The sequence below is a fragment of the Lepidothrix coronata genome, unplaced genomic scaffold, assembly GCF_001604755.1.
Source record: "Lepidothrix coronata isolate B3197 unplaced genomic scaffold, Lepidothrix_coronata-1.0 Scaffold72, whole genome shotgun sequence".
Classification (NCBI taxonomy): Eukaryota; Metazoa; Chordata; class Aves; order Passeriformes; family Pipridae; genus Lepidothrix; species Lepidothrix coronata.
Window position 1 is genome coordinate 1752307 of NW_016690252.1, and position 23230 is coordinate 1775536.

The window sequence follows — 23230 nt, forward strand, 5'->3', positions numbered from 1 at the left end:
GCTGTTTCTGTAGTTGGTTGTCTCTGAGCACCTGACAGTGCATTGGTAAAAGGATTTCACTTCTCACAGTGTTTCACTTTGGAAGACTAAACCAGATGGACCATAGTTTTCATTTAGAGGTTATGTACAGAAAGAAAGTGGTTAATACTGCCTTACAGACTATTTCTTTTCTTCCTTTTGGAACTTTATGTTCAGAATTTTATGTCACTGCAAAAAAAGTTGCTTTTTTACTTTGGTGGATAGTCCTCCTGCTTAAGATGAACCTTGAGAAATATCATCATCTGGGGGATAAATATAGAAAGATGTTCCAGAATATCTTGCTTTATTTAAAAGATTTTTTTTTTTTCAGTAAGACTCCTGGTCTCTTTTGGCAAGACTTCTTTGGTCTTCTGAATGTGAGCATATCACAGGGAGTGATCTGTACTGGTGGTCTTCCTTTGGTGTCTAGTTCAAGGAGTGGGGCTCTATTCATGTGTGGGAATGATACTGAGCTCTTTGGTGTTGCTACCAAAACTCTGAAGTTAAAACAAAAAATCTGATATCATGACGTTTTTAGCACATTTTATAGATACAGGTTTACAGACTGATTACACAGTGTATTTCCCGCATATATATAAAATCATTGATTTTATATAAATGATATAAAATCATTGCAGCTTGTAATTTCACCATTGCTTTTTGTTGTGAGTGTTGTAATGTGACCTGTGACGAGTCTAAATTAATCCTTCCCTCCAAAACTTTTCTGTGGTGGCACTTTCTACTTTGTCCCTCGTTATCAATTCTAGTGTGAATTAACTACGTGCCTTTTTATTTTTTTTTTTTTTATGCAGTCGAGTGTGTTTCCGCAAGTGTGAGAATGTAACAAATGTCTCTGCTCTTGCTGGGCTATTTTTAGTCCTCTCGCTTGTATCTGTTTCTATTCAAAGAATTCCTTTGGAAGCTGTTCCAGGAGAGCGTGGTTTGGTGACACCGGAGGGGGCAGGGAGAGCGCAAGCACGGAGTGCGTTCATGATCTGTCAGGGAGATGTGGAGTGTGCGGTGCTGCTTCCTGTGTGCCACCTTGTTTCGAGCACCCACTCCAAGAGAATTCCCCCCGGGGGGTATTGTCGTGACTGGTGTTACCTGTTTCTTGGTATCGTTTGGAGTACCTGGGTTTCAGCTTGAATCTTCTTACCTGGTTTGCTTTTCTGTGGAAAAAGCAATTCATTTTAGGGGCTACTGTATCAGAGCAAGTAGCTGAATTATACATTTCTGCGGCTTAATAACCGAATCTGACAGTTCCCATTACTTGTTTTTCCCTCCTCTTTTTGTTCGTTTGTTTTTTGTTTTCTTTGTTTTGTTCTGATACCAGTCTAATCTGGATTAGCCTTCCCAATAAATTTTTGTAAAGGTTTTTATTTGTTATTTAACAGCCTTCTTTTTTTTCTCTCTTTGTCTGTGGCAGGCATTATTCATCTTGTGGGTACAGCTAGTTGTTGATTGTAGTGGTAGTGATGGATGGGGGATGATCCACCGAACTTTTTTTCTTTTAAACTGTTCTTACAAATGGTGCTATTGACAAACTGGAAGCCTGAAGTGTCCTTGATGTTTGGTGGCAGCTCCCGTTGTGTGTACTGTCATAGCCCAACCTTTAACTGTTCTGCAAGTGTCCTGCTGACATTGTCACTAGAGAAGTGAGGAATAGTGGTTTTGAGAAAAGTCAGTCACAGTTAGTACAGGAAGGTCGTCAGTCCTGTGCAGCTTTAGTGGTGTACTTCAGCCTTCTCTGAGATGCTTTGGCCACTTAAATATTTTTTTTCCTTGTAGTATTGATAGCTTAACCAGAGTGTGACCTGAGAACATAGGTCCGTCCATGTATTCTTTGAAGAGAACGTCTATAACTTGTTTGTACTCTGCAGCTGTTTCCTCACCTTCATATATATGTGTGTGCCCTGAGCTCACTCAGATTTCTTGCTGACCCCTGAGTTAACCTTGGAATAGGCTGGAAAGTTGTGCGAATTATTAGAATCTGCAGAGGCTTTGCCTGGTGATTCTTTGGGTGGAGGGAGCCATTTGATGAACTTCCAAGTCACCCAACCCTGTCTTCCTGAATGAGTTTGTCTGGATTTCCTCCTTTCCCTCTCAGAGGGGTTGCTGTGAGTTTTAATGAACTGGCAGAGTGAACAAGCCGAGGTGGGGAAAGGATGGACGTTTAATTGTGTTATTCCTGCAAAAGTGGAATTCATAGATGACTGGCAAAAGCATTGAATATTTAGCTGTGTGTACAAAATCATTAAAGATTGTTTTGGGTGACTAAGTTACTTTGGGGTAGTTTGAGTCTCTGTTTTAATGCCTGAAGCTTAATGTAGGCATTTCTTTGGGAAAAGACTGTTATAGGGTAACATAAGTTGTGTCAGTGAGACTGTCCTAATGTTGATTAAATCCTTCTCTTCTTTGGATAGAAGCACTTCCACATTTCATCTGTTTTCTTCAGTGGAAGTTACTGGTTGCTAACAGGTATCAAAGAGGCTGAGTATGGAGTGTTCCTCAGTAGAAGTGATAGAAGTCTCTGTTTTTCTGTAAGATAGTGATATATTCAAGGTCACTGTGCTTTCAGAGCCTCTCCCTACAAGTTTTCAATAATCCTTATAAGGAGTTTTTTTTTTTTGGCTGTGTGTATGGTGGACTTGACCAGGATCAAGTTGTGCTATACTGGATCCCAGGAAAACAAAATACTAAAGCCCTCATTTTGCCTATGGTACATGGCTGCTGAAAAGCAAGTTCCCCCTTTCCTCATGAACTTGATCCCTGTCCCTCGTGTCAGATTCAGAGGTTGTATAGCCCCACATAGTTTTCCACTGGGTAAGCTTGTTCAACTGATTCACTGTTTTGTTTTAGAGGGTTTAGTTTGCTCCTGGGTGAACCCACTGAACTGACTTCCCTCTGCAGCTGCAGGATCATAAGTCTGAAGGAAGGAAAGTAGTAATATTTCGTGGTTAAGGAGTAGGGGAACAGGAGTGCCATTTGAGGTGGTGGCTTGCAGTTGTGTGGTATTAGATGTGAGCTGATACTTGATTTTAATGGAGTAATGTTTGGGTTTTGCTCAAATTATGGACTGAATTTTGAATGGATATATAACCAGGTCCCAAATGGGAACTGAAACTCTGGTCGTGTTTTTTTTGTCCTAAATTGTGCTCATCTGTCCTGCACTTGCACTTGTGTGTGAGACTTCAGGAAGGCTGTGTTAGTTCTGGCTGCAGAGGATAATGATTTTCAACCCTGAAAAGCCTGCTAGTTCAGTTTTCCTCATCTGCAATAAACCTTTCCTCTTCTAAGTACTAGTTGATGTTTTTTCCAAGCCTCTTAGAATATACAGTGTATAATTCAGTTGCAGTGTCTATTGCAGGGGAGGACCAGGCTGTAGTTCTGCCAGTATTGTTGGAAGTTGTAGATGCTGTAGTGCCCTTTCACTGGATGCTACTCAGGAAACTTTAGGAGGAAAAACACCAAGGGCCTTACCTTTTCTAGGTTTCTTTGTTGTTTGTTCTAAACCCAGAGAAATAGATATGAAGAGATTTGCAATACTGATGGTTCTTCAGCGTGGACTGTAGCAGTAGTGGATAAAGCAAGTATACTGTGTATCGACCTGGAGAGTATTTTCTTTTATCTCCTTGGGCTCCATGCCGCCTGTCAAAAGAGGAAGCAGTTTGTGTGTGGGTGTCCAAGTGTCACCTCTGAGCTACTTATGGTCTCTGTGTGCTCCCTGACCTGAGATACCGATTGAGTTGACAGTTCAGTTCAGCATGCTGTGTGGTCGATGATGAGGATGTGTTATCTCTTCTACTGTGGTGGCTTTTACAGAGGGTTCACATAAGAAAAGCCTTTTCCATGACAGAGGGCAAGAAATGGGGGTCTTCTGTCAAGAATTACAGAAATATGTATTTATCCCTTCAGGTCTTAGCATATTTGGACAGGCCAAAGCTTTCCTTGAAATATTTCTCAGGAGAAATATTTCTCATACTTCAAAAGTGAACTCACTGCCTACCTGTCAAAGAGAATTCCTGTTTTCTCTATATTATATTTTTATGTGGACCAGTGCAGCCTTTTTTTTCTTGTCTTTTTTTTTTAATCTTTTTTTTTGTTTGGTTTGGGTTTTTTGGGATGTTTTTTTGTGTGTTTGTGGGTTTTTTATGTTTTTATTTGTTTGTGTGTGGTTTTGTTTTGTTTTGTCTAGTTCATGGCAACAACTATTGTCTGGTCTGTGTTCTCTAGTTCTGATAGTCCTGAGTGTGGTGCTTGGAAAACAATATGCAGTTTATCTGTGTCTTTGTTACTTAGAGTTTCACTACAGTTAGTGGTAACTGCGGGTAAGTAGTGCATTTTTCAGGTCCTTGCAATCGGGTTTATGATCAGTACAGGGAACAGGACCTTATTCTTTGTAGATATTGATGTCTGAAACACGAGTCCTCCCAATGTTCTAGGACATTCACTGCCTTCTGATTGTTCAGTCACAGGAGTCTTTCGACAGAGCAGAGCTGGGTGAGTTTTGCTAACCAGGTTTTTAGCAGTCTGAAGATTGCCTTGGTTGTGTGAAAGTAGATGGAAGTTGGTAAGGCTTCTCTAATTTTGATGTGATTGCCTTTTTATTTTTTTAATACCAGTGAAATTTGAATTTCTTCCTTCAGAAATTTGTGTATGAATAAGGGCACTTGTTGCCTCTGAGGTTTGAATATTTATAAAGAAATGATTAGAACAAGTCTGTAGAATGTTTATTGAGTGTAACTGGCAGATTTTGATTAAAGCTAGAGAATCACTAGTGTATACTAAAATGTGAAATGTGTCTGTTAGGCAGAGACACTGAAATAATAGTAAAGATGGATATTGTGAGATTAGAGAATGTTTTTTTTTTTAAATAATGTTAATTATATTACTTTACTTTCATGACTGAAACATGCTCTACTAGTGGATTGAACCTACTGTTTCAGTTCCTTGTCCATATTATGCTTTTGGACTCTGAATGTGTGACCAGCCTTTGCCTAACTCCAGTCTTATGAGGATAAGCACTTCTTTCTCTTCCTAAATTTCTTCCAAATGCTGTCTTTTCTTTTATTTGTAAGACCTATTTATATATTTGTTTGTCTTCCTTTGTGTAGCATATGCTTAGATTAATCCTTAAAATAATCTTTTTTATTTCTTTTTTTTTTCTGGTGTTAAAGAGGAATTGTTGATTTCTGCAGATCAGGTTGTGTTCTTAGCTAATTAAAGATTGTCTTGGCACGATAATTATTTCAATTAACAACTCAGAGGGCTTTAAGAAAGATGGGTAAGAATATTCACTTGGTTATTTGCTACAGTTTTCTAACACAACTGGAAGTTTATGTATTAATTTATGTGTTTGTGGTGGTACTCTGGCCACTCCCAGCAGTACTCTTTCCTTGGTAGAACATGAGAGCATACAGATAGTACAGTTTCTCTGTCCTGCGATGTTCTGCCAGTGATGAAGGTCAGTTTTTTTCCTATTTACCACAAAAAAGCTTAAGATGACATGTGAATACTCCCAGGCTCCATGAGCTCAGGTTTGGTGTAGTTGCTTGGGACAGTACACACACTGAGTCCTCAGCTCTGCTCCTGAGGAACATCTGACTCTTGCACACTCTTCCCATTTCAAACAGCAATAAAGATGGGGAGATGCTTTGGACAACAGCACTTGAGGGAAGTGCATTGCACTGGTGCTTTGCAGGGGCATAATTTTTTCCCCTCATGCTCCTATAATGCTCCAGCCATAGCAGTAAAATCTGAGCTCACAGTTCACGTGCAGTAGTTGTGTTCTCACCAGGCAGTGTCCTGCAGCCTTTCCCCAGCCCTGTCATTGTAAGAAATCTTTGACTGGTAGCTTTATGTTTCGAATATAAAAAAGCAATCTCACTTTTAAGGTGTTGACAGAGATTTCTGCACGTGTTGTTTACCACAGCTCCCTGTCCAGAGAGTCAAGAAAGTAACATTCTTTAGACTGCCTCAGGAAAGGAACTGAAACTGCAAATGTTTTGTTCAGCTGATGGAAATGAATAATTTAACTTCTAGAGGAATCTTAAAAATCAGGTGGTATTGCCATGCCTGGTCTGTTCCTGGAAGTTCAGGAATAGATTTCCTGAGTCTTGAGGGGCTTGCAACCCTGTCAAGTCAATTAGTATTCTCTGTATTTGTAGCTTTTCTGACTTCATTGGGTCTAAAAAGACAAGTTCTTGCTTGAAGGAAGGTTGAACAAAAGATCACAGAAAACATTCTGATAGATTTAAAAACCTGATTTTTGTGTTGATGTGCATTCAGTTGCTCTTTGATTCTTTGCCTTCCTCTTTTCCTTCTAAAATCCAAAACAGAAACCCAACTAAATGTGTGGGATAAGACAAGGTATGGAGACTGGGAGAGAGTAGGATTTGGTAGTTTTAGGAAGGTTGGGTGTTGAGATGTCAATACTTTGTTATTGCTCTTGTAAACTGGAGTAATTGTTGCCATTCCATGTTACGCAGTACTGTATCTGCAGTTGTAGTATAGGCCTTTGTACTAAAATTTGCTGTAAAGACAGAAAACTAAACTGAAAGATTGAAATTTGGGATGATTTTCCTCTTAAAGGGCTCTGTGAAATTATTTACTTTATCAAGAAGTACTGGAATTAGAATTCCTTAGAGCTTGAGAAGTTAAACACACTGAAGTGAGCAATTTTCTTAACTACTTAACTACAAGGCATTCTTAAATTTTAGTTTTGTTTGGGGTTTGTTTTTTGTTTCTTTTTAAATTAGTAAGGACAACCTTGGTCTGGAGGTCCTACACTACAGCAGTAAAAAAAAAAAAAGTTTACAGGAATCTTGTCCTTTTTTAATTGACATGCAAGAAAGTTCAGCTACCTTCTTTACACAACAGTTTTGGGAAGCCCTCTGTCTTTGTTTAGTGCTTTTTCCTGTTTTACTAGAGCTCTGTACTAGTATACAGAAAGTGATGAAACTATTACTGCTTTCATTTAACGTGTGTATTTTTCTTCAAAGTGCAGTTGTTTGGCTGTTTGCTACAGTTGGAATGTGTCTGCAAGGTCGGGTATTAACTGTTGATGAGGGACTTTTGCGGTGCACCAGACCCTGACATGGAAACTGAAGCATCTGCTTCTCTTGAGTATTTTTTCTTTTTAATCTTTATTAAACAGATTTTAATTAAGAGTTTTCTTCATCTCAGTCTCAAATCTTCTTTCCCCATTTGATCTATGGTTAAAATCAAGTTCATCAGTTTGTGATATCCTGCTCATTGCTATGACAACAGCCTGCCAAACAGACTTGGTGAAGGTGAGGGGCTGGAGAGAATAAGCAGCTGCTTTGTGAGAAAGGAAATGTTCAGCCCCATCTTATTAATCAATAATATCCCACTTAATGCTCAAAACTGTAGTCACTGTGGTGCTCTGAAGGCAGTGCCTCCCTGCTTCCCTTCTGCCTGTCCCTTCCTTAGTCGGCAGTAGGTGTGGTCAGGTGTGAAGCCTCAGCACTGCTCAGTGTCTGAAATAAAATAACAGTATTTTGGAAGCTCTCTTTGTAGCAGGCTGCCAGTTGTGCTTTTAAGGAGACTGGATTGTGTCTGGTGGATTATAACACATCCTTGTTGGTTTGATGGGGACTGTCATACTGAGTGTGGGTTTCCATACTGGTCTGAAGCAAGTACAAGTCCTGCTGCCTGTACCTTTGCTGTTTTTTGGTTTGAACCAAAATTGTGCTGCTCGTGGGCTGCACAGTCAGGAGGACAAGGACCTCCTTTAAATTCCCTGTTATGCTATTCAGGTTGTTTGAGTGCTGTTCCCATGAAGCCTGATCTTGCTGTGCCTCTTTGTCTCCCAGGAGTGTTTCAAATGTTTGTGCGCCTGCCTTTTTTCTTAAAGTATCCTTTCATCCTGAAGAACAAGCATGTCTTAAGCAGTGGTGGCACGGAGACACACAGAAAAATACAAGATAGGAAAAGGAAAAGAGACACAATCCACTTTGGGTACTGTAAGTTGCCTGGCTGTAGGCTGGAGTTCAGCATGTGCTTTACAAACACCCAGAAAACTCTTTAATGTATGTGTCCTGCTGTCCTGTCTAAAATATAGATCACAATATTTCGAGTAGCTTTGGTGAAATTGGGGGAAAATAGCATTCCTAGGTACCACAATCTGTATAAATATGATGTTAATTCAGAAATTATGAACAAATTGAGACCCAATGGAGTTATAATTTATCAACAAATCTCGAGTCACAGTGGGCTGATTCCAGAAAATCCTATTGAAACTATTAGCTTGTCTTTAAAGCAAGTTAGTGCTCTCTGTTGTGTGCTCTGTTTGGTTTTTTTTTTCATTGCTCATTGTGTTAGGTTCAGATTGTTTTGAACAGACTGATCCTTGGGAAAAAAAAACAAACAACCAAACAAAAAAACCCAACCAAACAAAAAACTAACTCAAGCAGATAGTCAGTGATAAGTGTTGAACTTTCTGGTCAAAATATCTCCACATCTACTTAGTATTTTGCTTTCCATTGAGGTGGTGTCAGGAGCTTGTGTAAATTCTGTTTTGGCTGTATCTGGCCTTTAGGGTCAGACAGTGCTCTGAAGGCCTGTGTGTTCTGGGCTTAGAAGGCAACAAAGTCAGACTGACTTACGGGATGGTGAGACATATTGGCTTTGGTGAATATATTCATAAAGCTGTAGAAACACCGTGTTCCAGTTCAGCCCATACTGCACTCAGTTCCTGGTAAAGGTGGGCCTTTTCATGTGGAAATATACTTTATTCTCAGGCATTAAAGCATTATTGAATGCTTTAAATTGTACATAAAGAAATTCTATGTCAGGTTTCAGTTTTGACCAACAAGAATGTACTTCTGAAGTGAAGAATAGATTTAGATGATAATGGGGTTAATTGACCTTTTGATGGTAGATGAGGCTCCTGAGCATCATGAATCGATGCTTAAACTGAAGCATCTCATTGCAGCTTTGATTGTTGAGTACCCATTACTTGTGACTGCCATTGAGCAGTTGGGTATTGAACACATCCTTGTGAGGATTATTGTGCACTGAGCTGGATGCTGGCCAGCTTGCACAAAGCTGCTGCCCTGGCAGGTTGTGTGCTGAAGCTTGCTTATACATTGGGGCTGCAGTGAGAGCACTTTGCTGCTTGTTTGCACATCTCATGCTGCCCAGGTACACCACTTGCACCAAGTTATCCTTAGTTCCAGAAATTTGCCTTTTTACTTTCCAGTGTTATAGGGACAGAAAACAGGCCGTTGACTATGACCATTGTTACCAGGTGAGAGATCTGTTTCCAGTTATCATAGCTGCTGTAAGCCATGCTCATCGATTAGTCCTGTTAGGTGCTGTACAAATTTTAACGACGTAATTTTAGTGCTAAAGGATGAATGAGAATGCAAGCCAGGAGTCACAAATGGGATAGCAGTGATATGTGTGTGGGATTTGGGTTTTCTTTTGGGTTTCTTTGTTGCCATACAACCAAGGCATGTTTAAAGCAGGGTAATAGTTTTATAGATTGTTTCTGTAAATAGGAGGGAGAAAAAGCAAAAATACTGTCTGCACAGGCTGGATTTAAAGGTAAGCATCATAATTGCTCTTAAAAATGAGAGGTGAGAAGTAGAGTTGGGATTGGCTGTGACCTCTGTGTATGTGCAGGAAAAGCAGTTTGATGGTACAGAAGAGAGGAACTGCTCAGTTTGTGATTGTGATTTTTGTGTAGACTTCTGACTGGTTAAAGTCCAGGCATCAAAATAAGACAGCAGGTATTAAAGAAGTTTAAGGAGTGATGGAGCTGAAGCTGAGATTTCAGCAGAGTAGCAGATAGAAAAGTCTGTACGTTAAATAACTGGGAAAAGCTGTGAGATTTAGATGTTGTCTGGAGTACAGATCTAGACAGATCCCAATCCACTGACAAAAATGCTTCTATCCACTGCATTTCCCCATTTACTGTAAAGACTGTGATAAATCCAATAATAGTGTATTAAAGCGCTTTCTCATGCATCTCTGTATAGAGTTAGTGGTAAATGCAGGAAGAGTTCAAATGGTTGCATTTGTGTATTACCTGGGTATCAAAATCAGTACTTGCCTTAACTCATGCTCTTTTTTTTTCTTTCAGATTTTCTATTTTGTACATACATTGTTTTGTATATACTGTAAATGATGACTTCGGTGGGAAGTGAACGTACCCGGGGCACTCGGGACAAAGCGCAAATTTCAACCACACAGCCAACACAACCACAGAAACAAGTAGTACAGGTAAGTGCTACCATATCAACTTCTTTGACTTGAAAGTGAGCATGTAGTGATGCACATTTCTTCCCTGAGTCAGTAAAACCTGAGAAAAGATAAGAGGAAAAATCACGGGCTATTTTGGAAGAGTATGTTTGATTACTTGCTTGGATTACTCACTAATGCAGGAGAGAATTAAGTTGTTCCTATGTTGTGTCTGAAGGAGCTTTGTATTCTTCAGAAACGCTTCCCATCAGTGAGGAACTCTATGCCTGTATCAGGATTTCTGTCCTGTGACCTAACTATCCTTGGATTTCAGCTCTCCCATCTGCCAGGCTCCTGATGCTAAAAGATTTGTGGTCAGTAGGGGAGTTTGGGTGGGTGGGGAAAGCTTCATTAGATTCATGCTGTGTTCTACAGTGTGATTCAGTGTATCTGCAAGCCACAAAATCCTAAACGTCTTGTGCAGTGACCCCACAAAGTGAAATGGTCATCCACTAGCAGACTAAAATAGAATATCTGTTAGATGGGAATTAAGCTCTCACCCCACTGTCTCAATTCTCAGCAGCAGAGTAGTTGCATGCTTGTGTGGGTTACGGAGAGTGCAAAATGACTCTGCTCCTTGCAACTCATTATTCTCTTGTCAGATGCATCTCAACGTTTGATTCAATTCAAAAATTGTCTGTTCTCTGCTGGCAGAGTGTACACCTCATTCTAGAGGTGCTCCTCAAGGAAATATTATCTTTTATTGTTTTCTGGATGGTCTTTAACCAAGGGGCTCTTGTTCTGTTTTGCACACTCTTTTTTTTTTGTTTTGTCACCGCAAACCCTTATCTCCTTATGTTGCAGCATTTTGCGTAGTGGTGATTCATGCTGCCGTGGATTTTGAAAGTGACTTCCAACATATGAAGTTGAATTCGTTTTTGTTTTAAAACAAGTAAGGAGTATAGCAAACAGGCTGGTGGAAGTGGTGGTTTCCCCTTTTTGCCATTTCACAGTTGGAGTACTCTGCCCAGTTCTGGGTTCCCTGGTGCAAGGCAGACCTTGGCAGATGGGAGCAAGGCCAGTGAAAAGCTGGAAAGATGGTTGTGAGGCTGAAGCACAGGATGAATGAGCGGTGCCTGGGGGAATGGTTTGTTCAGCCCTAAGAAGGCAAGGCAAGGTTGTGTCTTCTTTTCAGGTACCTCATGAAAGCTTATAGAAGAGGTAGAAGCCAGCTCTCCTCAGAGAGACAATGGCACGAGCTGAAACACTGAAAATTCCAAGTGTTAAAAGGAAAAAAATTGTTTACTGTAAACACAGTTGTGGATTAGAGATGTTGTGGGATCTCTGCCTGGCCCCAAGCAGCTTCTCTAATGGAATATACTCTCAGTGGGACATTGCAGAGTATCACTGGAGGACCCTTCCAACCTATGGGATTCATTGATTTTAAGCATTAAGTCTTTCAGACCTTTTTCTGAATTTTTTCTGTTTATTCTACTTCTTGCATAATAGGTACTGATTTGGTCATTTCAGTGGAAAAGGTGGTTATTTAATACACAGCAGTTACATTTTAATGCACCATATTTTTTATTGTTTAGGTATCAGATGGACTTTTCTGCTTAGTCAGTCTTTACAGACCACCAGGAATTTGTGGATTTTACTGTTTAATCACCACTGATTAATTTTTCTGAATATTGAATAATATTGCTTTCCCAAATGGAGATTTCATTGTCATGATACCACATTGATCATAATTTATTTAAGAAATTATATCATGGTTATTTTGCATTGCTTCTGGATAATAAATTTTATTGTAAGATCTGGCCTATTACTGTCATGTAATTTTATTTTTTGCCCACTTCTGTTTTCTGGTAATTTGAAAATTTTAGTTTAAGATTTTCCTCATTCTGTTACACTGAAAAGATAATATATGTTGTCAGGTTGAGTAAAGTCTTAGCTATCTTTAAGATGGTACTACTTTCTTAGTCACAATGAAAACTTAATTACACTCTTACAGGATACTACAGTGTTACTTGTAACAATAGTGCCTTAAAGATAAAGAACCACTGCTTGCCAGGGAAAAGCTGGAACTTTTTGTGACGCTGGTTTGGTGTTTGTGTAGTAAAAGCATCTCGTGAGTTTTTATTGTTGCTTTTTTTCCTTTTGAATCTTCAGTTCCATCTGGGTCTAATCCACTGGCATAAATATAAGCCATATTGAACCTGCTTGTTTCTAAGCTCTCTGCTTACACAGGAAAACTGAAGATAGTGTCACATATTTGTAATAAAATTGGTGTGTTTTTGTCTGTCATTGTGCACTTGGGAAAAAAGTTGATTTACGGAAGAAATGAATCTTGATGGCTTCCTGTTTTTTGGTCCAATATACCATCACGTCTCTGCAGAAATTACATTGTCTGACAGTTTTTGCTCTGGATATCTTCAAGGAAGATATCTTCACTAGCTTAAACGTTGCAGTTTGGCTGAGGAGGCTGTAGTCAGAATGAGAACAAGGATCAGCAAGACTTAAATTCCCGAAACCAGCAGACGTTTTGTTTCTGCTGAGGTCTCAGCAGATGCCAGGAGCGAGCTCCTTTGCACAGAGCACTGCACTGACAGGGAGCCTTCTGAGGAGGGTGGCACTGGGGAGTTCCAGAGCAGCTCTCCCCTGTGCTACCCAGAGGAGTAACATAGGAGGCTGTCAGCGTGACACTTCGACAGTGTGAAGTAAGGCAGAGTATGTAACTGTTACAAACACTAATTCTCTTGGAACATTCTCTCTGAGCACAGCAAGTGTCCCTTCCCTCAAGGAACTGGGACAGCTGCAGTAACTTTTCAGCAAATAAGCAGCTGGTGGTATACATTGGAGTAATTTTTAGACTCTTCTCAGCATTTATACTTGACCTCCTCTAGAGCTTGCATTCGTGGTCAACTCTAAAAGCCAGTTTGTGCCTGATTAGTTCTGAACTCATGAGGCACAGAATTTCATGTGTGTATCCTGTGAAGTGGGCAAAAGGTGGGATTCAGCCAGCTGCCCATGGTGAATCCTTTCAGTCAAGAATTTCAGAGGATGAGCTGGTCCTCCTTTCAATGAGGAAGCACATCCACAGTGCATCAACTTGTATTTTGGGTCCCGACTCTCTTCAGTTTCAGCCTTCTCTACGTGAGACAGCAGCCTCTTCTGTTTGAACAGAAATCAAGTGAGGCCCACGATCTTGTAAGACACACTTATCTTTGGTATTTTCTCAGGATTGCAGTTCAAGTGGCTGCAGATGCCACTCTGTGAAGAGTGGCCCATGTGATGTGACATCTGTCTTAGAGTTGCTTTCTCTCAGGCCCAGCCATAGTCTGTTTGGATTTATGGCACTTGTCTGCATCAATACATTTTAGTCTTTCAGCTCTTGGAGAAGTTGCCAGTATGGATTTGTGGTCCAGAAACATTAGAGAAGAACCAGATACTTCATCAATAGCGAGTTCCTCTAGCAGTTTTCAGAGACCAGTGTTCGCTCATAAAAAAAATGAGTGCAGCTGTTCATGGGCAGAGTCTTGAGGCATGACTCAGTCTCTAAGTGCTCATAAAACTAGAGTGGGGCTGTTATTGAAAGCGTGGTGGAAGGCGATGTGAGCAGGGATCATCAGAGATGTGGTTGATCTAGAAATACCATTGCCAGTTTGTTACAATAAAACTCTTTACTCTGGAGTGGTAGATCCTAAATAAAATCATAAGATTAATACTAAAACATAGTCTTCTGTGGAAAATTCTGTATTATTATATGGTTATCTTGTCAATGTGGTGACCTTTAACTGTTTCAAACAGATTAGAATGTTGAAGTTACTTCTGTCCCAAATAACATTTAAAACTACCAAGTGGGCATAGAGAAGATGTTATTTCTTTCCCCACAGCATTTCTGTGCTTGTTGTGTATGTTCTTTTCGAAAGCCTTGAGGAAAAAGACAAGGACACTAGCATATACTCTTGAAAAATATAGTTACCTTTTGTGTACTTTATTGGATGTTATCTTTTTTCAGGCAACAGCAGAACAGATTCGCCTCGCTCAGATGATCTACGATAAGAACGATGCAGATTTTGAAGATAAAGTGAAACAAGTATGTTTCTTATGGTACAGAGTTTTTTTGCACTGCAATAAAGTGCTCTAAAGCTGGCTTACATTTTGGAGCTAGAGCATCTGTTTCTGGCTTAGATGAAACCCTTTTCAGAAGGATGTAAGTTTAACTAGGAAAAGGTGCTCTTATTGCACTGTAAAGTCTGTTTACAAGAAATTGTGTGGTGATATAGCTCTGACTGTATAGTTACATTGGTGTATTTTCCTTTGTAGACAAGCCTTTAAGCCAAAACTCATTTGTGTTGTTGTCTCGTGTATCTCTCTAGTATTGTCCTGATGCTTAATGATTGTCAGAATAAAGAGTGCATTCCTAGTCCACATGTACATGCACATGAGAAAAATGTCACCTATGTAAACTGAGTTTGCTAATGTCTTGGAAGTTTTTCAGGAAAAGTAAAAACAACCACTGTTTAAAGGTGAATCAGGGTGTTATTTTAAAAAATAAATAATATGACCTTGCAGATCTGTGTATGCATTAAAATGATAAAATTACACTGTGTAAATGAAATCTCACACCATTTCCTCTACCATGTGAGTGTTGGGTGTTAGATGACCAAGCTCCCATTACCCAGTTATAGCTGAGATGATTAATTAAAGCAGTCCTGACAATCTGGGCCCTGTTCTGCTGTGGGTATTGGTGATTTTATCCTAGTGAACACATCACAATTCCTAAAGAACCTAGGAATACACCCAGAAGGAGAGAAGAATTAACTTGAATGTGTTAATGCAGCAGAGGAGCGGATTTCTTGATTTCTTTTCCTTTGTAAAACTTTCTCTGAAGCATTATTAAGTGCTTTTTGTTGTTCTTGTTATAAACTTGTTCTGTTGCTGTGCCAAAAGTGTAGTCTTGTACTTTCTGAAGCCACTACAAGTCTCAGTAGTGCTTGTAGCTGTGTTGGAGGGAAGGAGAAGAATTAAGTTCTGTGTAGGAAATCTCCAGTATTTTACATTCTGCATATGTATTTCTAGCTCATGTAGGTTTTGTTCATTGGACAAAGTTGCTGGATGCCCTGTGACAGACTGTTAATTTATGTCCCACACTCCTCAGGATGTGTATCCCAAGTCCATGGAGCATAATTCAGAACTAGGTTTCCTTAACCAGCCATCACTTATGACTCGTGTGGCCTTATGCTGAAATGGATCAAGGGAGCCAATCTGGCTAAAAAAATAACCTATTTCTTAGTCTGAGTGTTTTTCCAGATGGATCTGTTCTCTGCCATGTCTTACCTTATGTCTGTTCTCACAGTGGGATAAAGAGGGACATACTTGGTGGGGAGAGAGAGGATGATACTGGAACTATGCTGGTCCTTTACATCTTTAACCTCGTATACTGCTGTATCTGTGTTGACAGCATTTGCTGCAAGCATACAGAAATAAAAAAAAAAAAGATGTGAAAGAGTGCTTCCTTGATTATCAATTAATTTGTGCTTCCTGCTGTCTCTTGTCTGAAACCCAAGCAGATCTGTAAAATGCAGATTCCTTTATTCAGGATTCTAGTTTACCCTGACATGATAGTTATGCACTTTCTTATAGTCTGTGGTGGTACTAACTCTTATTTTCTTATGATGATAATGTAGATATTTTAACATGTCTGACTTTTACTACCAGCTTATGGAAGTCACGGGGAAAAACCAGGATGAGTGTATAGTGGCACTACATGATTGTAATGGGGATGTGAACAGAGCAATCAACATACTGCTGGAAGGAAGTTCAGACACGGTAAGGTTTTACTTCCATGTTAAACTTCTCCTTCTGTTTCCTGCATTTTTTGACTTCTGCATGGGATTGGGAAAGTCATATTTCGGAAGCTTTCAATTTCCATCTCTCCATTAGAATTCTTTCGAAGGAAATGAAGACCAGGGCAGTTTCTCTACTGCATGCATACCTTGGAGTAGGCTGAATGTGGAAAATGTTGTAGGTGTTCAGCTGGTCTCTTGCAGAGTCCTCTGCTTTCATTTACATGCAGCAGTTTTAGCTCTGCAGCAGAACTCAGTGCTCCCTCAGACACAGCCCTGTTTCTTGCTGCGGTTTTTGTAGTTACTGTGTAGACTCTCCACAACCGTGAGCCTGAGACTATTTGTCACAAAGGTCAATCTTTATAAACCTAAAGGGCAGGCAGATATTTTAAGTTGTGCTGTAGGTGAGCACTGCTGGTATTAAAACTGGGGGAGGTTTCCACATCTGGAAGTTGCATTGATAAATGCTACTTATGGCAGGAGAGGATGCAGCAAGTAGTTGGTCCTTTCACTGTGTTGCTCATTTGCATGACTTAATTGAAAAACAGAAAGAGGAGACTAAACAGTGTGTATATAACAACAAATGTCACTTAGAATGTGACACAGAGCAACATTTTATCCCAAGAAATACTAAGAAAATATATTTCACTGCAGCTGAACTTTTTGCTGGAGGGATTTCTTACAGTTGGTCCAAGGCATTAAATTAGATTCCATCTCATCTAAATTGGGAAAGAAACCTGGACTTCCTTTCTTGATGCTGAACACTCAGTATTTCCTGTGACTTGTCAGGATGTGTACTCTGGCTTATTGTTAATGAGGAAACTGGCCCCTCACACACCCTAAATCTAGGACACACACCGTTCTGACTGAGGGGACTTGATTTTCTATCCCCTTTTCACTTTTTATCGGAGTTGAGGTCTTCTAAAATACAGAAGTGTATGATTGTGAGCTAGCTGGCAAGTTGGGAGTGGAAGAGAACGTTTCGCCTTGATGAAACCTATCTGAGTAGTGTGCCAGTTTTGCACTCTCTTGTACTTCTCATATTTGCTATTTTTTAGTTGAAAGTAGTTTTCTGGTTGATGGAGAATGTTAAATGCTTTCTTACTTCAGCAAATTGTTGGAAGTGATCATGACATGGAAAAAACTTTCTGAACTCATCCATCAACTAGAATTGATATCAATATATTCTGCTCTTTTGATAAGTCCCTCTGAACCCACTGCTCTCTGTAGAGAAAATGCAACTTAGAAACAAATACAGAGAACTTAAAGGGCTCAAGGAGGAAGGAGCGTGAGGAAATTTATTCTTTGTGGAAATTTTTGGGCCTTCAAATGGAAGGGCTTGTTTTAAGGCTATTATACTCAAGAACAGTTTAATCATGGATTTGATGTAAAGTTGAAAGCCAATGTACCACTAATTCTGAATGCAGATTCCCAAATCTCTTTTCCTAGTTTCATTCTTCTTTGATGCACTTGAAATTTCTTTAAAACGTCATTTGAAAGATGTGTCTGTTCAATTGGAGGAATTAGAAGAGCCAGGAGTGATAGCTAGAATGTCTTTTTATAGTTTATTTGGTACTCAGCCAGTTTTGTCTTTGTCTTTATTAATTTGTTTTGTGTTTAATGCTGTGATCTTCAAGGCTTTATGCTCTGTGATTTAGTTTTTATGAATACTTTTCATTTGCAGCAATTGTGACAGTCTGGCTTTGGATAGATAGAGGCTTGTGGATGAGAGTAGGGAAGAATATGTGTCTTTGTCCAACACTTGTATTCATTTAACTTCCTACAGACCTAAGATACACTTTATGCCCAACCATGTTTTACTTAGTAAACCTTTGAAGATAGAACAAAGGGGACCTTTCATATTATTATTCTTTCCATGTAAGAATAGGCCAAGAAGAAGACTTCTGTTACATATTTTCAAAGGTGAGGCCCACAACTGTCATTTGGGTTGCCTCAGGCATTGTCAGCTGAAATTCCAATCACTTACCTCCCTTACAAAAAGAGACAGCTTCAGTAGTCTGTGATGGATCCCCATGCCCAGAGGTAGCACCATCCTCTATATTAAAAGACCTGCCCAACTTCTCAAGGCTTTCCTCAGAATTGTCTTGTGGGAAAGCGTGGATCTTAAGCTTTCATAGTCATCCTTTTACTGATCATTCCCAAGTCAAATAAAAGCTTCCTCTTCAGCTTTACAGCCTTATCCAGTTTTGGATGTTTCATGAAATGGTCAAAGATGTTTTGTCATCGTGCCCATCAGTGAAATAGGAGCATGTTCTGAACTGTATAAACTAGGCTCTTCAGTTGTCAGTTCAGGTATTTTTCTATCTAAAGCTATAGGAGTGTTTTAGTGCAGTTATGCAGGCTCTATCAGGAGAAGCCATGTGATAAAGTTACTGAGGGAAAGAGTTTTCTGGCTCACAAATAAAGTGGTGTTGCTCAAACGTGTAGTTTTGTACTTCTGATTGTTGCTGGCTGAGCTTACCCAGGTCAGTTCATGGTGGTGCAGTCTCCTGCACTGGAGATGAAACTGAAAAGGGATTTCAACCCGAGAGAGTAACCATTCACTTTGTTCTTATTCTCTGAAAGGAGACTCTGCAACATTTGAGTTTGTACTTGTAAACTGCTTTGCTGCCTTTCCACAGTGTTGGTTTCCTCAGTTCTAGGCAGCTTGGACTAGCTGGTCATGGCCCGCTGAGGTGCTGTTGGTGGAATTGAGAGGAGATAAGACAGGACCTAAGATTACCGATAGACAACCTCTTTTGTTTGGTGTAGGTGTCTGTCAGAGGTCATGCCTTTAGTGCTTCGCTACAATTTGCATATGCAAATATTCTGCTTAAATACCTTACCTGGACTGTAAGCTCCTAGAGATGGGAGCATACATGCAAACCTATCTTAATGGTTTAATGGTTTGGAAATAATACCTTTCTTCTTCCTTGCTTTGCAGCTGTGGCTCAATTAACTAACTGTGCAATTGCATAATATATGAGTGGCTGTGCTATTCTTGGCAAGTGTTTCAGTCATTTTATTTGCAACTCCTGCAGATACTCCTATGGATTCAGTACTATCCTTGAATTTATTTTAAAGATGGATTTTAATATTAAAACAGAAGCCTTATGTTTGGACTTTGATCTCTTGTTTTGTTTAGACATAGTTTTTCCTGTATTTTGCTGTGTGTGATGATCTATACCTGTTAAGAGTGGATGGTCTGGCTTACTATGCCCCCAGTTTTCCCAAGCTGTTGTTCTGTCATTCTTTCTTCTGGAGCTTAAACTCTAGTATGTCTGGATAATAGTTTTTTTTTTCCTGTTTTCTTTTTTGTGGGTTTTTTTTTGCACTCCTTAGGCCACATACTTATTCTCATCACTCTTTTGCTCAGTGATACTTAAAAGGTTTTTTTTTTCATTTCCTTGGGAGAAAAAAATTGCGCTGTTCATGCTCCCTTGCTAGATTTGTGGATGTAGTTGAGAGGGAAACTTACTTGCCTTGCAGATGTTCTGCGCTGTGGTCATATCCAGGCTTTCTTGAACTAGAAGAAATCTGCTATGGTCAGAAATACTTGGGATCCTCATATTCTCTTAGACAATCTAACTTAAAAAACATGTTTCTTTCTCATCTATTTGCAAAAATACAACCTGTGCTACCACTTATGTGATATTATGCAAATACCTGGGGATTTTTCCCCCATGAACTAGAGGGGTATGAGGTGAAATGTACATTGAGAGCTGTCTTCTGTTTTGACTGTTGTGTCTAATTCTATTTTACCCAAATAGACCTCTTGGGAGACTGTAGGGGGAAAGAAGAAAAGCCTTGGAAAGGAATCTTCAGAAAACAAAGAGAACAGAGAGAAACGAGGGGACAGAGAAGTGAGTCGCGGACGGGGAAGTTCCAACAGACGGGGAAGAGGAGGCAGCCGTGGCCGAGAGTGTACGTACAGGGATTCATTTTTAAAGATTTAGACACTTTTCTTGCAGCTGGAACTCGCTAAGTTAAGAGCAAGTGCTTACTGGAGCAAAGTCCATCTGACTGTAGCTCAGCGTTGAAGGGATCATAACTTGTTTGTGCCACAGGTATGCTTGACCTGTCTGTGTGACTTGGTTTTGGGATGGTCTGTACTTGTTCGGAGACACTCAGCTTAATTTAAGTCTCTGTTCTTGTTTGGTGAATTGATCTTGTAAAAATTGTTGTTCTTCATGTAAGTTTTAGAACTGACTCTTTGTAAGACTGCTTGAGAGCAAGTATGTCGCTGCACAGCTGATACACTTTTTTGTTTCTTTTAATGAAATAATTATCCAGCTTTGACTCCATCTCCTTTTATGAGTGGGAGAACCTGAAGATGTTCTCATCTTCTCATAAGGGGAATGAAAACACTGGGATGATTATTAATCTCTAGCATGTATTTCTCACATAAACCAACGAAAGGTGAGTTTCTACAACAGAGAAAATTCATTGTTAGTTAAAACATTTAAAACTTTGCAACAGTTGCAGTAATACATTGTAGAAAAGCAAACTGATGTTTCCAAGTTGGAATCACATTAGATCACCATTGGATACACCATTGGATTGCTTTTTATCTAAGTTTTATCAGCATTATCAGAATTGTGTACCTTGCCTGTAAGGGCTGTACACCACACTGATAGATGACGAAAGGAAACAGAATGAATACAATGTTTAGTTTTCCACTTAAAAGCAGGAAAAATACTTACAATATTAACCAACTAATCTAATTCATAATTGAAATATAGTCAAATATTGTGCCAGTGTAGACATTGTGAGTCTTTGTAGGATAGAATAATGTCAAGATGAAAAAATATTAATAAAATTTGCAGTTATGCTTAGAAAAGTTGAAATCAGATCCATCAAAGTGAAAGCAAGGGGCAAATTTTTTACCCGAGACAGGTGCTGCTTGTCTCTTCTTGTAAACTGGAATTAAAAATATTTCAGATGGTTACCAAATCTTGATATTTTCTTCCCAGCTTTACATCCAAGCATTAACAATTTTATTTTTGCCATTAGAAGTTGTCTAGTACAAAATCTCATCAGTGTTTTAAGAGGCCAGTCTTTTTTTTTTTTTTTTTTTTCCTCTTCAGGGAGCCACCCATATTTCAGAGTACCATGTCAGGAGTTTTCCACAAAATAGTGAAGTTCCAGTGCTTTTCTAATTCCTTACCATCACCCAGTCGTCAACCCTCTGCTTTAAACATAGAGGAGAAATTTTTTGTTTCCCCGTTTGTACAGGGATGTGTAATGGGCAGACAGTAGAAGAGTTGGTGTTATTGGTTATCCCTTATTCTTTCACTGTTGTCAACCAGTGTATTATCAAGGAAACATAAGATGAGGCAGCTGTATTTCCTACCTCATTAAAGAGTTGAGGCTGTAATTAGTTAAATAATGTAGGCTGCAAAACATGGCACTTGTAGACTTGTATCTACTGAGGGACATTTCCTTCTTATTAGATATTTTGCTTCCTAATTGTCCTGTACAAAGTAAACATAGCTTGGTTCTAGCTAGGCCCCCAGAGAAGAGGGATGACTGAGATGTGTTGACCAACCCACTTGAAAATCTGGCCTTTTCTTTTGGGGTTCAGGTTAAGCAGATGGCTGTATTGCCTCATGTAAAAGTCTCTAAAGCTTCTCTTAAGCTGTCCTCTCTCCGCAGTTAGAGCTGAAGAGAATGGAGTGGACAACAATCAAGCAGACAGGCCTTCAGACCGTGGGAAGCGTGGCCGTGGGAGAGGTGAGATGGTGGCATTGGTGTGGGACTGGCACTGATTTCATGTCCTGAAATGGAACTCTCCATTTATTCCTTTAAGCGCTTCTTCTTAAGCGTTTTTTGGTAATCCTTTGATTCCATAAGCACTTCAACCACCTTGAATGTGGGTACATCCCCCTCCCTTATCCCTTACCATTCCTTGGTCTCAGAACAACTTAGAAAAATTGACACAGATCACTTTTATGGTAGCTTCCTGTGTGCCCTGGCTATGGAGATGGGCTCATGCACACCTCCTGTGTGTGGAAGTGCGCTGGGCTCCTCAGGATGTACCTTGGCAGCAGGAGAGCACAAGATTCCATCAGTATGGCTCTCAAGGAAGGATTTGATGTGTACTTGTGCCATTTCTTTGGGGTGGATCTGGTTGTCAGGCTTGCCTTCTGTTTGTGGTAGCCAATCAGAGAAGGTACAAGCCACCTTAGAGGCTTTTTGCTGAGAGAAGGAATTTGTCATGGAAGACTTGATGAGGAGAACTGTGGAGAAGGAATACTGGGGAGTCTTAGGTACCACTCCAATCCTATCTTGTGGAAGAGATGGGATAATGGATTGGATGTGGAATCAAATGATGCAAAGTTGGTTTGGATTTTCGGAAGTTGGGGTGGAAAGAGACTTGTTTTTCTTTAGAGTAGGAGGAATGAAAATGAGTAACCCAAGTATGGTGTAGATTGTGTGTGGAAGTGGGTTTTGAATAAGTTAAATTGATAAAAGGTATAGCAGAGCTAATTAATGTACTTAATAAGTAATGTCTGACTCAAGAAAAATTCTGCCTTCAAAGGACTCCTTTCTCTTGGGAAAATCCTGTAACAAGGCATTCAGAGGCAGGCACATCCAATTTCATTATCTCCAGATCTGCATCTCGAAGGAGTGGAAGGATACAAAGAAGTAGCTTCGAAAGGGTTGTGAGAATGTCTTGGTTGTGCCTGTGAATCAACAAATACCAAATCGTTTGTGCAGAGAGGTAGCTTGGCATGGGAGGGTGTGGTATAGTTCACAGCTACAGTTTTTGGTATATTAGCACTTTAATAGAAATAATGTATGTCTTTCAGTTACTTGTTTTATTAAATAATCCTTTATTTTCAAATTATAAAGATAGGATTATTTTTTAAAAATTGTTCTGTGAAACTTAGAGGTTGATTTCAGATGCGGTTTGTTTTTTGCTTTATAACATTATGAACTAGACACTGCTTTTGTTGTCAAAACTGTAGCTTTCTAGATGAATATCATATATCTCAAACTTCATCAGATCAAACTGACCTATCTGACTGAAGAAGCAGAAACAACTTCAAACAATTTCTGTTCAGTGGCTTAGTGTACGTAGTGTTACTGTACCTCTCTACCACATATTTTAGACTGCACATTCCTGTGAGCAAAGTATCTTAATGAAGTGT

General features: G+C 39.6%; 1 protein-coding gene across 5 annotated transcripts in view; it reads left to right on the forward strand.

Moving 5' to 3' along the window:
* Positions 1-23230, forward strand: part of UBAP2 (ubiquitin associated protein 2) — a 99128-nt gene that overhangs the window by 11716 nt on the left and 64182 nt on the right. For all 5 annotated transcript variants that reach the window (XM_017819057.1, XM_017819060.1, XM_017819059.1 and 2 more), the window contains exons 2-6: positions 10127-10266; positions 14246-14323; positions 15949-16059; positions 19847-20000; positions 21732-21809. In XM_017819057.1, coding sequence (XP_017674546.1) covers positions 10168-10266; positions 14246-14323; positions 15949-16059; positions 19847-20000; positions 21732-21809 — 520 coding nt within the window. In that variant the 5' untranslated portion in view covers positions 10127-10167. The remainder of the gene's footprint in view (positions 1-10126; positions 10267-14245; positions 14324-15948; positions 16060-19846; positions 20001-21731; positions 21810-23230) is intronic.